This window comes from Anabrus simplex, chromosome 1 (genome assembly GCF_040414725.1).
Source record: "Anabrus simplex isolate iqAnaSimp1 chromosome 1, ASM4041472v1, whole genome shotgun sequence".
Classification (NCBI taxonomy): Eukaryota; Metazoa; Arthropoda; class Insecta; order Orthoptera; family Tettigoniidae; genus Anabrus; species Anabrus simplex.
Window position 1 is genome coordinate 1,058,556,707 of NC_090265.1, and position 14,991 is coordinate 1,058,571,697.

Consider the following 14,991-nt stretch of genomic DNA (forward strand, 5'->3'; position numbering starts at 1 on the left):
AGATTTATTTTACAGTCACACTTTCAATCGTACACATAGACATGTGCCCTCCTTCGATATCGGACCTTGTTTTCTTATATATATAAATGATATGAGTAAAGGAGTGGAATCGGAAGTAAGGCTTTTTGCGGATGATGTTATTCTCTATAGAGTGATAAATAAGTTACAAGATTGTGAGCAACTGCAAGATGACCTCGAAAATATTGTGAGATGGACAGCAGGCAATGGTATGTTGATAAACGGGGTTAAAAGTCAGGTTGTGAGTTTCACAAATAGGAAAAGTCCTCTCAGTTTTAATTACTGCGTTGATGGGGTGAAAGTTCCTTTTGGGGATCATTGTAAGTATCTAGGTGTTAATATAAGGAAAGATCTTCATTGGGGTAATCACATAAATGGGATTGTAAATAAAGGGTACCGATCTCTGCACATGGTTATGAGGGTGTTTAGGGGTTGTAGCGAGGATGTAAAGGAGAGGGCATATAAGTCTCTGGTAAGACCCCAACTAGAGTATGGTTCCAGTGTATGGGACCCTCACCAGGATTACCTGATTCAAGAACTGGAAAAAATCCAAAGAAAAGCAGCTCGATTTGTTCTGAGTGATTTCCGACAAAAGAGTAGCGTTACAAAAATGTTGCAATGTTTGGGTTGGGAAGAATTGAGAGAAAGAAGAAGAGCTGCCCGACTAAGTGGTATGTTTCGAGCTGTCAGCGGAGAGATGGCGTGGAATGACATTAGTAGACGAATAAGTTTGAATGGCGTTTATAAAAATAGGAAAGATCACAATATGAAGATAAAGTTAGAATTCAAGAGGAAAAACTGGGGCAAATATTCATTTATAGGAAGGGGAGTTAGGGATTGGAATAACTTACCAAGGGAGATGTTCAATAAATTTCCAATTTCTTTGAAATCATTTCGGAAAAGGCTAGGAAAGCAACAGATAGGGAATCTGCCACCTGGGCGACTGCCCTAAATGCAGATCAGTATTGATTGATTGATTGATTGATTGATTGATTGATTGATTGATTGATATCCATAAACCATCATAGGTTCTATACCAGTATGTGCCCAAACTAAGGAAAATATATGCAGTAAAAAGTAATACTGATAGCTACTGACCCGTTTTAACCAGGGATCGAACCATCTCACTTTATCTGCCCAATTCAATTAAATTGATTGACTATGACAGCAAATAAAATAATCCTGAACCTCAGAGGTAACATACATAACTTTTTTCAGTCCATTCGTAAACAAATGCAAACTGATTCAAAACTTACTTCAAACCATTAAAAAAATATAATGTACAGAACGTGTCAATTTCAAAATATGAATATTTTAAAATATCCCTAAATAGATGTATAGTAATTCGGATGTTATAAATTGTCTCAACGTAAAAAATTATATAGCACCACTGAGGTACAGTATTTAATTTTATTCTTCTTGACTGTAACATTTTAATTCTAGAAATTATACATTTCTAGGCAAAATAGATATGCATATATTAAAGGAAGCAAGTACACTTATGAAGACTGCATAATAAAATAATATAAAATTTGGATCATTCATGAGAGCAAGAAAAAAGAAATAGAAACTACACAATATCACTAACAATGATAATTTTCTTTTTTATGCTAACCTTTAAACTACAAGATTAATCTGACTGCTCTATCCCTGATATTGACCACATATTTCAACATATCTTTAATAAGATAAAAATCAGAAATGCAACACCTACAGAATTAATTGTTACCATATACCTGGTGTGTATAAATATCTTACTTTGGCTCTTGAGGATTGTACTTGGTTTCTAGATAACTTGAGGACTGCATCTTCACAACCATTCAATTCAATATGCGGACAGTCACTGGCACAATGGATAGCTGTTCTTCTGTAGACAAGCTGAAACTATCAACAAAGGAACAGGAATAATACAATTCTCAATTAAATATAGAAACTACCAACTTCCTGCAATATCTCTGTATAAAACAAGTTTCAGCTAAATACGAAGGTAATCCCAAAAATAAGATCTCCTATTTTTTTAATAAATACATAGACCTGTTTATTTCTACAATGATTTACATCATTTTACAGCTTGAACATTTAGCTATTTTTCTACATAATCACCATTTTGGTCGATGCATTTTTGTAGACAATGTGACAGTTTTTGTATGCCTATGTCATACCAGCTCACCGCCGTGCTGTTCAGGAAGTTGCGAGCAGCGCTTCGGGACACCTCAGGAACCATAGTGCAGAGATCATCCAGGGTGATCCGCCGATCTTCACGCATGATCTGCTCAACCTTCATGACTGTCTCGACGGAAATTGATGGTCTCCTGCTCCTTTGTTCGTTCGTCATGAATTTCAGTCCGACCGGCTGCAAACTCTGTACACCACTTACGAACATTTTTGACATCCATGCACGACTCACTATACACTTCCGTCAATTGGTGATGAATTTAAATCGGTTCAGTACCTTTTGCGTTCAAAAACTGAATAACTGTGCACACTTCGCACTTGGTGGTAACATCCAATGGGAGCTCCATTCTCAACGGCTGCCAAGCCAAGACTGAGTGCCTCAGCGTGGCGTGTGCATGTTCATATGTGAGTGCGGGAAACACTCTTCACAATATTGTGACCAACAGCCACACGAACAGGTTCTTTATTTATAAAAAAGTAGAAGACCTTATTTTTGGGATTACCCTCGTAAGTACAGTAATACATTCTCCATTGCATTCCATGTACCAAACTAACCTACTTAATTTGATTAAGATGATGCTTGCCTCTTTCAGAGAAGTTTTACTTCTCCACTGCAATGAGCACAAGAAGACATCATGAGTGGAGAGATTCCTAGGCTTCCTACAGCTACTGCTGCACCCATGACTGCATTGCATGCTGCATCTGGCCGTCCCGACATTAATAGTGGGTTTGGGTTCAACAAAATCTGCACAAAACACAATATTTTAAATACTTCCCAGTACATCACATATGTAGAAAACTAGTTTTAGCTTTTAAAATCAATCTGTAATAATTCCTGAAGGACGCAAAGTGAAGCCATGCAATTCATGCTTGGAATATATTCCTTATCATAAGAAAAGTTGCCATAATAAACATATACGAAAGGGGACCCAAAAATAACCAGATGTAAATCACTGCAGGTGCTCTTGTAGTTTGGGCTTCTTCCTCTAGGTGGGTTTTAAGTAACCTCTCCTGAGTCGAACAGTGTAAAGAACTGATGCAAACATGGGAAAAATTTGCGCACTTGTGTACGCCAAGCAGCGTGGCTTGGGACGGTTGTAGCGAGCCCCTGTGACAGTTCTCGTGCAATGTGTTTTTTGACCTCCTCAATTTTTGTGAAAAGGTTGATATTCAAGATCAGTGTGCAGTGAATTTTGTTTTCTGCTCAGTAAAAGTGCATCAAACGTGGTTATATTGTCTACAGCTTATAAAGAACATGCCTTGAAAAGAACTTATGTGTTTGAGTGGTAATTGTGATTCAAATGCGGCGACATGTTGATCAAAGGCATTCAAAGCCCGGGCTGCCTTCCATGTAAAGAACTGATGCAAACATGAGAAACATTTGCGCGCTTGTGTACGAATGTAAAAGGTGTACTATTGATGAACTCACTGAACTATCTGGTCTTTCTTGGAGCTCAGTGCAGCGCACTGCATCCTAAGATTTGCAAATGAGACGAACTGAAGCAAAATTCAGGCTCGTGTCATTGCTTGGCATGACTTGTTGGACCACTTGGAAGTGGAAAAGAACTTTTTCAACAAAATCATCATCGGGGATGAATCGTGGTGTTATGGGCAAGACCCCAAGACAAAGCTGCAGTTTGCATGTTTCTAGCAATAAAAAACAATTATGTATTGAATAAGTGGAAAACAATAATGAAAATCGTATGCAAATTAAAACAACAGTTGTTGCAGTGGACGGCACCCAACTTTCCTTGGCCAAAAAAGGCCCGGCAAGTCAAACTGTTCAATCTGAGTACGTCCCTGAGCATCAAATGGCGAACTAAGTCATACCAGAGTGTTTGGCTGAAATGATCCGATTTGTGGCCGAGTGGGAACTGGTTCTTCCACCATGACAGTGCTCCGGCTCACACAGCCATTTCTGTGCGTGATTTTTTGGCGTAAAACTGCATGACACCGTTTCTTTACCCATCCTACTTACTAGATCTTGTACTGTGTGATTTCTTTTTGTTTCCCCAGATGAAAAGGGAGCTGAAAGGGAAACGTTTTGCAGACATTCTGGAAGTGAAAATAGAATCTAAGGTGCTGCAAGGCATTGATATGGACTAAGAGACAAAAGTCTAAATTCATGAATATCTCTTTTATCATAGCTGGTATGGTAAAACTGTATAAGACATAAATGATAAAAAAAACTGTATTCTATATAACTTTCATTAAGTGGTATTTATCGATAGGACCACTAATAACACAGATATTTGACAAGTAAGTTTTAGGCCTTCCCCTAAACTACCGTTCTACTCGGTGTGAATAAAATTATTTATAGACTAAAGTGTAGTGCCTTATTCCCAGATGTTACATAACGATTTTTATTAAATTCAGTTTAGCCATTTTCTTGTGATGTGTATACATACATACATACATACATACATACATACATACATACATACATAGATGGAAAATTATAAATTGCTTTCCCTTCTTACTGTGGACATGACTGATACACAAACACTATTCTTTTCTAATTCTGAGCTATGTACAGATATAACTGTTATTTTATATATATAATTATATAGATTGAAGATACATCACCATTATAAACAATGCTTAAATATTTTTCTCACAAAGATTTACATACAAAGGCTCTGCACTTGATGTTCCCTAAATGTCATTCCAACTTGATGTATTTAAATAAATTACTAATGTATGCTAAAAAAAATCTGCTAACTTATTTACACTTTTGCACAATGCAGCTCAAACAATTTTACAATTAGCAGGTAATTGCAGGTAATGCTTTGGATGATATGGGTGAATATAAAGCAATGCAGTAAAGAAATATTTAGAAAAACTACGGGGTCATGAAGAAAATATCACACATTTACTTTTCCCATCTCAAATTTAACTTGAATTTTCCCAGGCCTGACTGATATTCAATTCAATATAAAACATTATTCCATTTCACACAGTAACTTAAGGTCTCTGCACAGGAATCACACATAAGTACATGTGACTGCTGACTGTATGGATGTTGATGATGATGCAGATAACTGTTGTTTTAGGGGACAAGTTTTTTATTTTATTTTTTATTTTTTTTATTTGCTATATGTTGCACTGACACAATTGGGTCTTATGTTGATGATGGGATAGGAAAGGGCTAGGAGTGGGAAGGAAGCGGCCATGGCCTTAATTAAGGTACAGTCCCAGCATTTGCCTGGTGTGAAAATGGGAAACCACGGAAAACCATCTTCAAAGCTGCCAACAGTGGGGTTCGAACCCACTATCTCCCAAATGTAAGCTCACAGCTAACAAAGCTGTTTCAGAGGCATTTGAGAGAAATAAAATTTATGATATGATAACATGTTCAAGCTCTAAGCCTCATATTTAAATGGCACATAAAACCAACAACCAGTTGTAACTAAGCTATTAACCAATTACACCACTAACAAAAAAAGAAATACAAGTCTAGGGATGGATAATGCTAAGAAGAGACAGTAGTGATGATAGGTTAAGAACAAATATTCCAAATAATATACTCACACTCTCTGCAACCTTTTCTGCCATCGTATTCATATCAAGTCCAGTAAAATCAGGTTCTCGGCCAACTTTACAATCACTTGAACCCAACAGCTGCAACTTGAGAACTTCACTAAGTCGCTGATCTCCAGCTGATAGATCAATTATATTGGTAGATGGAAGGTCAGTCTTTTGTGAAGGAGATCGAGTCATGTGAGTATGGTCGAAGTTCTCACGCAACACACTCAAATTTCTGAAATGCAAATAGACAAAGGTCCTGCTTAACTGAAGAAAATTTGACTACTATGGATTATTAGGGATGGGAAATGAGAGCATATGTTTCAAGAACTACTTGATATCTTCCTGACAAGACATGTCTCCTGAGACTCTTCAGCATAGTAAGTACACTTCTGATGCCACAGGGTCCATTCAGAGCAATAACGTGCTGTGACGTCACTGGATAAGTCAGAAAGGAGTTTGCCCTTCTGTTCATAGCAAGGACATATGTGCTAGCAGGGAAGAAAGGAGGTGCAAGATTTGATTTACCCCAGTCAAACCGCTAAGCAGATAAGATACAGTAATTCGTCATTTAATTTCAGCCTTAAACTTTTGGTTTATGGTGGATAGGAAAGATTTGCAACATTCTGCTCATAATTTATTGAATGTACTGTATTTATGCGAATAATCCCCGCATATTATTTTTAAAATTTTGAGGCACGAAATTAGGGTGCGGGTTTTATTTGCGTCAAGGTTGCCAACACGCTCCTGACTCACCTAGTTTTTGATGCTGTGTGTACAGTTATGCTTTGTGCAATTGTAGATGGAAGAAAACTATCACCATATGTCATATATAAACAGAAAACAATTCAGACTTTTAATTCTAAACTGATTTTACATTTTTTTAAATAGTACCGTATTTTACAGAGTAATTTAAATTCAAAATTTCTCCGTGTCACGATAGAACGAGTCTTCCGGAATGTGCAGAGGTAGCTTTCCGTACTTTCACTCACTTCGGTGTGTCTATAGTGTGTTTCATAGTTGAAAATAGAGTGAAATCGTAATTCTTTTGTATTCAGTATTTTAATGAACGCCACAATATCATGTAGCAGGCAATACACGAAAATACAGAATCTGCGAAAACTGGCAAGGGTTGGCATTTCTGAATTACAAGATGGCTGTTAATTCGAAATCACGTAATTGGAAGTCCGATTTCTGTATTACATAGACTTTGAATTAACAAGGTTTTACTGTATCGCAAAACTAACATCATATTTTGCCGGTGTGTCTATTTCAAGTGTTTACATTGCACGAAAAGAATTATCCACCACTGGTCGTGTTACTGTCCAGTAAAAAGAGGCCATGTGTGAGAAGTGTTTTAGACATGGAGTGTGACGAACTTGTAAGTAATTTAGGAGAGGATTCTAGTGATGCAAGAAACAACGAATCTTCCCATCTACAGGGAATCGAGCCTAATGCAAGTTCAGATTAATGAAATACCTGTCACGTAAGTAGGTCTACTTGCTCATTTTCATGGAAAATATATTTCATAGCAGTGATATTTGCGTAAGGACCACGTGGACCTCGCGGAGTGATACTCTTTCGATGGAAGGAATTTTAGTTCAAAATGAGCCTTCCTAAATTGAGGGTGCGGGCATTATTCGACGGCAGGGATTATTCAGGTAAATACGGTAACATTTTAGTGCACAGCATATCTGGCCATGTTCATCTTGCTCTAGAATGGAGTAGACCTTAAGCCAGTATCTCAACGCCAAATGTTGGGCGGCGGAAAATAACCTGACTCTGTACAAACGGCCAATGGCTTTGGACGGATGAGCTCATGTTAAGAGGGTTATGGGCCCTCAGCAGAGGAAATGATACTGAAATCTCATTAAACATAGTATCTGTTCTCCCGAGGAGCAGATGCAAAAGGTGTCTGTTCTCCATGTTAGAAGCAGCCTAATTTGTAACTGATGTCAGGCTTGGGTGGCAAGTCAGTCATTCAATATCTGTTGCAACCAAATGGATCAAATGGTCAAGGGGAAAGGCAGAAATGCTAAGGCATACTCTGTAAGCGATGCTTATCAGCGTCGCCTGACCACTATGAGAAGTGGTTATGGAAGCGACCGTGGCCTTAAGGTACAGCCCCAGCATTTGCCTAGTATGCAAATGGGAAACCATGGAAAAACATATTCAGGGCTGCCAACAGTGGGATTCGAATCCACTATCTCCCGCATGCAAGCTGGTAACTACGTGAACCAAACCGCATGGCCACTTGCTCGGTTATGCCGGTTCAAGGGTGGAATAAGCTTAAAAAAGTCAGCCCAAACAGCACAACTTTGTGTTGCTTCGCTGAACAATGGTACCCTGACTGGGTGCAGCCATGAACTGCCAGATCCGCTGAAGCAATGCAAGATGGATATTGCCTGCTTGTAATAAACGCGATGGGACAGAAATCTCGTGACAACTGAGATGGGTATAAGTTTATTTATACAGTAGAAGTCTGTTATAGTGAGAATTCATAACAGCAAAAAATTTACTCGCTATAACGGATTGTCGTTATAATTGATTTTTTGTAAAAGTCATGTAAAACCCCATACATATTAAAATCGGTATGAAACGAGCAGCTAAGAAAGCTGTTGCTAAGTACAAAAGAGATCCATGGATGATATCTACACTACGGCTTGCTCATTTGTTATTTTTTGAAATCCGATACTACATGAAAGTATATGTTTAATTTCAATCTGAAAGAAAAAAATTATAGTATCACTCCAGAGGCCTCTGTGGGAAACATTCCAGTTTTCTTCTTCAAACAGTGTCATGTAACCTAACCGTATATGTATCATGAAAATGCATTATAAGCGCACCTACAGAAATGATAAGCTCCTGGCTATAAATTTACATGGGAACAGCCTTTCCAAAATTGAATGAGACGTGAGAAAATATAAACTATCCTCTGAATCAGCGATGTAATCTACATTATCTTGAGGTGTATCCCATTTTACTTAATTTCACTATATAACATTAAAAATTAAGCAATCGCTTACTTCAACCTTTATTTCTAACGAGTTAACAACTGCTATCGACCATGTTATTTATGTATTTGTTATGAAAACATGTTCTCTTCTTTCAAACTTTTTTTTACGGAACAGCAGTTGATGAGTATTACTAATCGACTCAGACATTGCTTTCGAATAATACTATATTTAATGCTATTTCCTTTACGTCCCACTAACTACTTTTACAGTCTTCGGAGACCGAATAATACCAATATAAATGGTCCGTTATTGGACATTATAAATTTTCCAGCTAACTCATTCCTGGTTGCCAGCGTTTCATCCCCCGTGTGTTAGGTTGGGCTCATCAGTTGGTACCTAGCACACCTACCAAGACGCATGGCTAGTGCATACCGTGGAGGCCATTGCGTAAGCTAATTGGAGCCACCGGCAGTGCCAATGCACTATGAGGGACTTTGTCTCACTAACAAGTGCACATAGCAAGAAAACTACACAGAAGGTTGCATTTTGTGGCAAACGCTTCAGTTTTCTTATTCAAACTTAACCACATATATACCATGAAAACATACGTCAAGCACCAGTAGAAAGTGATAACCTTCTGGCTATAAATTTAGATGGGAACAGCCTTACGGAAATTTAACCAGATGCGAGAAAATATAATCTAACCTCAGAAATCGGTGATGTGCTCTGCCATATCTTGAGGTGTATCACATTCTTACTTAATTTCAATGTAGAGTATTAAAATTAAGTGATCATTTACTTCAGCTTTTATTTTTAAGAATTAATAACTGTTATCGGACATGTTATTTACACATTTATTACGAACACATGTTCTCCTCTTTCATTTCCATTTTTCTTTACGGAACAGCAGTCGACGGGTATTACTAATCGACTCCAACTAATCGACGAGAGAGCTCACTAGTGGACATAGCGAGGAAATGATACTGAAGATGATCGATCGCATGCAATATAATCGCTGGGTGCATAAATGTCAGTAAAGGAAAAAATTGCGCATGCTTAATCGCTCATGATAACGGATATGTCAGTGATAGGAGTCTCACTGTAACCGAAGGATAATGCATAGTTTAATATAGGAATTCTGGAGAGACAGACAAGAACTGTCATTATAACTGGGTTCTCGTTATATGCCTTACTCAAGAAAAGAATAAACCATTACATCAGGTATTCCTTGACCTAGAGAAAGCATCTGATCGTATTCCTCATCAGCTCATTTTCCCCCTTCCCTACCCTCTCCACGTAGAAGCTGGTGCGACTGCATGTGTGCATCAGTACAGTAAAGTAACATATACCTCACTGCAAGGTAGAAACAAGTTGATTAGCACCATATATGATAGAATGAAGGCTACCAAAATGCAGAGTTTGTTACTTAAAAATCGGCTTAAAGCTGGAAATTGACAATTTTCCTTCATTAAAATCAATAAAGTTCACTGGAAGTCGCCAAGTGATAATTACATTCAGTTATGGTGAAAGAAGTAATATTACTATCAATATCAAATTTTTTAATGTTACAATTAATGCCCAATCATGAGGAGAGTAATTTTGTGCTAAGTTACAATCTGAAAAAATACAGATTTGTGTCAAAATAACATAATTGTGAAAAATAGGCCTTGGGTTATATTTATGGCCTTCTCTTTTATAATGTGTAACCATCGTAGACAACTTACAAAAATCTTGGAGAGTACCAGATGCCATTACAGAATTTGTATGACGGTTCAAAGAAATTAACAATCTGGCACCTCAACTTTAAAAATTTAAGATATCGGTACCATTTTCAGCACACCCTGAAAAGTCACCATCATATTTCCAAAAAGAGCTGATAAAAATACAGTGTGTTCATCCATAGTGATATCCCAAACTTCAGGCACTTGCCAAAAATTTTATGTCAATGTTCTGTACAACTTATGCATACGAATAGATGTTTTCAATTAATTTAAATAAAATTAAAACCAGGACTTCTCTATCTAATACTGCTTTAGAGGCAGTACTATAGAATTTCTACTGCCAAATCGATTGTACCCAATATTGGTAAATTAGTTGCAGCAAAACTATGTCAACAACAGACTTAAATGTTAAATGTACTGAACACGAAGGCAAACAAAAAATATGTAGAGAATAAATGGTGAGTTTATGGGTTCACAAAATTATCATTAATAATTGTTTGCTGGGCTGAGTGGCTCAGACAGTTGAGGCGCTGGCCTTCTGACCTCAAATTGGCAGGTTTGATCCTGGTCCAGTGGTATTTGAAGGTGCTCAAATGCGTCAGCCTCATGTAGGTAAATTTACTGGCATGTTAAAGAACTCCTGCGGGACTAAATTTCAGCACCTCGGCGTCTCCCAAAACTGTAAAAGTAGTTAGCAGGACGTAAAGCCAATAATATTATTATTTAATAATTGTTTACGTAAGCTGCACACTGACTTTATGACCTGTGGTACTGTCCCTGCCACTTCCCACACCAAACCAGTATAACAGTTCAGCACCGGTGCTGTTGCAGGGGCTAGCCTGGGCCCTGGCAGCACCTCAGTTGCAAATACCTAGTTTAGATGGAGGGGAATTACAGGAGTGTTGTGCAATAATTATATGTTGGTCCATCTCAAATCAAAGGTGTATTGCACTATGGTCTGTCCAGTGGCGTTGAATGGGGTCGAGAGCTGGCCGGTTAACAAAAGCGCTGAGTGCCCTCTACACACCATGGAGATGTGAATGTTACAGAGTTTCACTCCTTAATCTCATAACCAACAACACGATTCGGCAGAGGAAGGGAGTTGTTCGCATTCAAGAGAAAATGAAGTAAGGGCACCTGAAATGGTACGCTAGATCCTGAGAGTAGCAAATGGTACTGTAGCTAATGATGCTTACAACTTCACCGTTGATGGTAAGTGCTCACATAGAGGACCAAGAAAACAACGGCAAGACACCCTAGCTGCCAACACCAAAAGTTGAGTTTTGTCATTCAAAATGGCATTCATTGATTGAGGAAAATGAAAAATTGAAGAAGAAACTTTTACCACATACTGATGGCTACCAAAACAAAAACATAATCCTAGTCACTGAGTTTTCTCTGTTAATAAGGAAACAAGCAGCAGTAGCAGCAGCAGCAGCAGCAGAGCCTGGGATGCTGTGATCAACCACAAGAGATCATATGCAAAAAGACCTCCACCTAAAGCTATTTTCCCTGATGTTCACCATAATGACAGTGGTATTGATCAGGAAGTGTGGGCCAGAGTAAATGCAGCATGGTTTTGAGGAAAGGAAGTCACAGGAGTGTTGTGCGATAGGCACATGTTGGTTCACCTCAAATCAAAGGCATACCACAGTATGGTCTGTTCAGTGGCCATGAGCTGGCCAGTCAACAAAAGAGCCAAGTGCCCTCTACACACCATGGAGATGTGGATGTTACAGAGTTTAACTTCTTAATTTCATATTAACAACAGTCAGACACCAATCTGGATTAACATGCAGCATGATGTAAAATGTTGTACACTTTTCCACATGAAGACACCCACTTGAAAGTTCTTTTTTTGATACGAGTGTGCCATCTATTGCATTTTATGTTGCAGAAATGTGTTATTTATTTATAAATTTATATATAAATAAATAAATAAATAAATAAATAAATCATTTTACGATTGAACTGGACCATAATCCACCATGTTATGTTGTGGTGGTGGGGGGGTATGGCAGCAACAACCCTATTTCTTTTTCGATGGTCCCTTTAAGTCACCAAGTTATTCAAGAATGTTGGAGACTGTAGCTGAGAGACAAAAGCCTAATGAATGTTGTGTGCCCACAACATGATGAGGCACCAGCACAATTCGCCCTGTCCCTGAGCAAAAGTTTAAATCAACATTTTCCATGCCCCTGGATTGGCCACAGTTCACTGACATCACCAGCACAATTAATGTGGCCACCATGCAGTCCAGATCTTACTACCCTGGACAATTAGTTGTGGGGTATCACTAAGGAATGGACATGTTAAGAGAATGGGAGAAGAGAGAATACCAAGACAGATGTTAGAAATGGAGATGAAGGGAAGGAGACCTAGAGGAAGACCGAGGGACAGATGACTGAGAGGTGTAAAGAAGCGCACTGAGGCAAGAGGAGGGAACTGGACAACAGTGACAGAAGACAAGTGGTCGAGGGACAGAAAATGATGGAGAGACATGTTCCAAGCAGACCCAGCCAGTGGTTGGAAATTGCTCTAGATGATGTCAATGCGCCGCTACAACACCAACAACCAGTTATGAAGGGCTATGGATGAAGCCTTCAGTACTATTATCCAACAAATGTAATATAGGTCATGGAGGCATATTAGTTTATATTTCGAGCTAAGGAGCCCAAATACTAGATGTATAACTATATATTCTTACACAGGGGTACAGTGACTTCTCGTCCATCCTGTAATGTAACATAACCTACCACCATTAGCATAATTAAATTATAACATGAAGTCAGGTTTATATTATATAAATGTTACATAAATATTAGACAACACATGGTTACTTAATATCTTTCATTATTTTAGTACAATTAACTTCTTTTTAAATTTAGAGCTGTTTGTAGTTTTTGTACATGATCTAGAGAGGTTTATTTTCTTCTTCTTCGTCTTCGTCACCGGTGAAATGTTACTTGAATAAATAATACTATGTATTACCTTCATTTTCATCAACATTGCCCATTAAAGGCGGTGTATATAAATCTGTAAAAAGTATATCTGTTCAGGTGTATTATAATTGGGGCCACTAACTACTTTTACGGTTTTCGGAGACGCCGAGGTGCTGGAATTTTGTCCTGCACGAGTCCCGCATCCATGCACTTAGATGCCATTACTTAACAAATGCATAGATTAATATATTGCATCACGCGCCCGTGCGATTATGTGCAGCGCAATGCTATTTTTATCAAGCAATAAATTAAAATTTGCCAGAACTGTCTCCAAATGACTCCTAAAATCTCTAGGAAAAGATAAAAAGATTTCTTGCAAAAAAAGGGATCACAGAAAACAGTGAATGCAAAGAGCTTGCAACATTAGTAGGGGGAAAAGTATTTAAAATAGGAATACCTTTTACATTCCTACGTGCTACTTCAACTTCTGATTTTTGGCCTAAAGGAGTACTCGCTCGGCGATTTTGCATCTCCCGAAGACAGAGCAGATACAAAGGCGCCTCCCTCGACTAAAGACAAAATGCACAAACTACTGCTGTGGAATATAGAAGGCCTGAAGAATGTAGTAACCCTTACTCCAACGGACTTTATGAGTGACTATGACATTGTAATCTTCGTAGAAACTTTTCTTAGTAAAAAATGGAGTCACAAAGACCTCTACGGCACACACATATTTGCATCCCAGGGACCTCTAGGAAGACCTAAAGGCAGCATTACCTGCATGGTGAAACCAATCTTCTGCCCATATAATATCCCAGTGAAAACTAGCAACACTGGAACTGTCTATGCTTTACTTTCAACCAGAATTTAAAGAAATCAACATCATCAATGAATTAAGCAATGCGTTCAGCGTAATAAAGACAAATGTACCATTCATTTTAGCAGGAGACCTGAACTGCAGAGCGATAAAGACGACGCCAAATCAAGAGCTGTTTTGAAGTATTTAGAAGAGGAGGGCCTTTCTCTCATCAATACAAGGATGGAACTGACATACATCTCTCATAATGGGGGAAGCGCAACAGACCTGGTGTGCACAAACTATAATAACATCCACTTAATATATTCGGGCATAAAGAAAAACTTGCCAATAAGGAAGCACCTACCAGTAGAGATCATTCTCGACATCAATTGCAAAAAAATCAATTCCTCCCCCACCACAAAATACGTTATCTAGGGAACTGAATGTCATGAAGTTACAAGCGAAAAAGGATGCAATTCAAAGCATTGTAAAAGAACCAGACCCTGAACCAGACGACACACTCCTCCGGTTAGAGACAACTGTATTGGAAGTAACTGAACGTCGCACTTCAAATCCGAAGAGATCTAAACCATGGTTCAACACAACCTGTTATAAGGCCAGGAAAGCCGCTCTGCATGCCTTTCACAAAACTTTGAAGATAAACACAGCTGAATCAAAACTTGATTACGCAGACAAAAGGAAGACGTACAAAGAAATCCTCAAAGCAGAAAGGAAAGAATATCTCAAAACACAAGAGAGGGCATTATTAGAACAGGCCAAGGAATAGCCATACAAAGCCCTCCAACCGAGAACACCAAAGTTCTCCAGAGAAATACCCATTGATAGGTGGACAG

General features: G+C 38.3%; 1 protein-coding gene across 1 annotated transcript in view; it reads right to left on the bottom strand.

Annotated features, from left to right (window-relative positions):
• Window positions 1-1,032: 1,032 nt before the first annotated feature.
• LOC136876025 (golgin-45) overlaps window positions 1,033-14,991 on the bottom strand; it is a 47,488-nt gene continuing 33,529 nt past the window's right edge. Inside the window, exons 5-7 of the mRNA XM_067149637.2 lie at window positions 5,725-5,953; window positions 2,778-2,938; window positions 1,033-1,902 (exon numbers count right to left, since the gene is read on the bottom strand). Coding sequence (XP_067005738.2) covers window positions 2,783-2,938; window positions 5,725-5,953 — 385 coding nt within the window. The 3' untranslated portion in view covers window positions 1,033-1,902; window positions 2,778-2,782. The remainder of the gene's footprint in view (window positions 1,903-2,777; window positions 2,939-5,724; window positions 5,954-14,991) is intronic.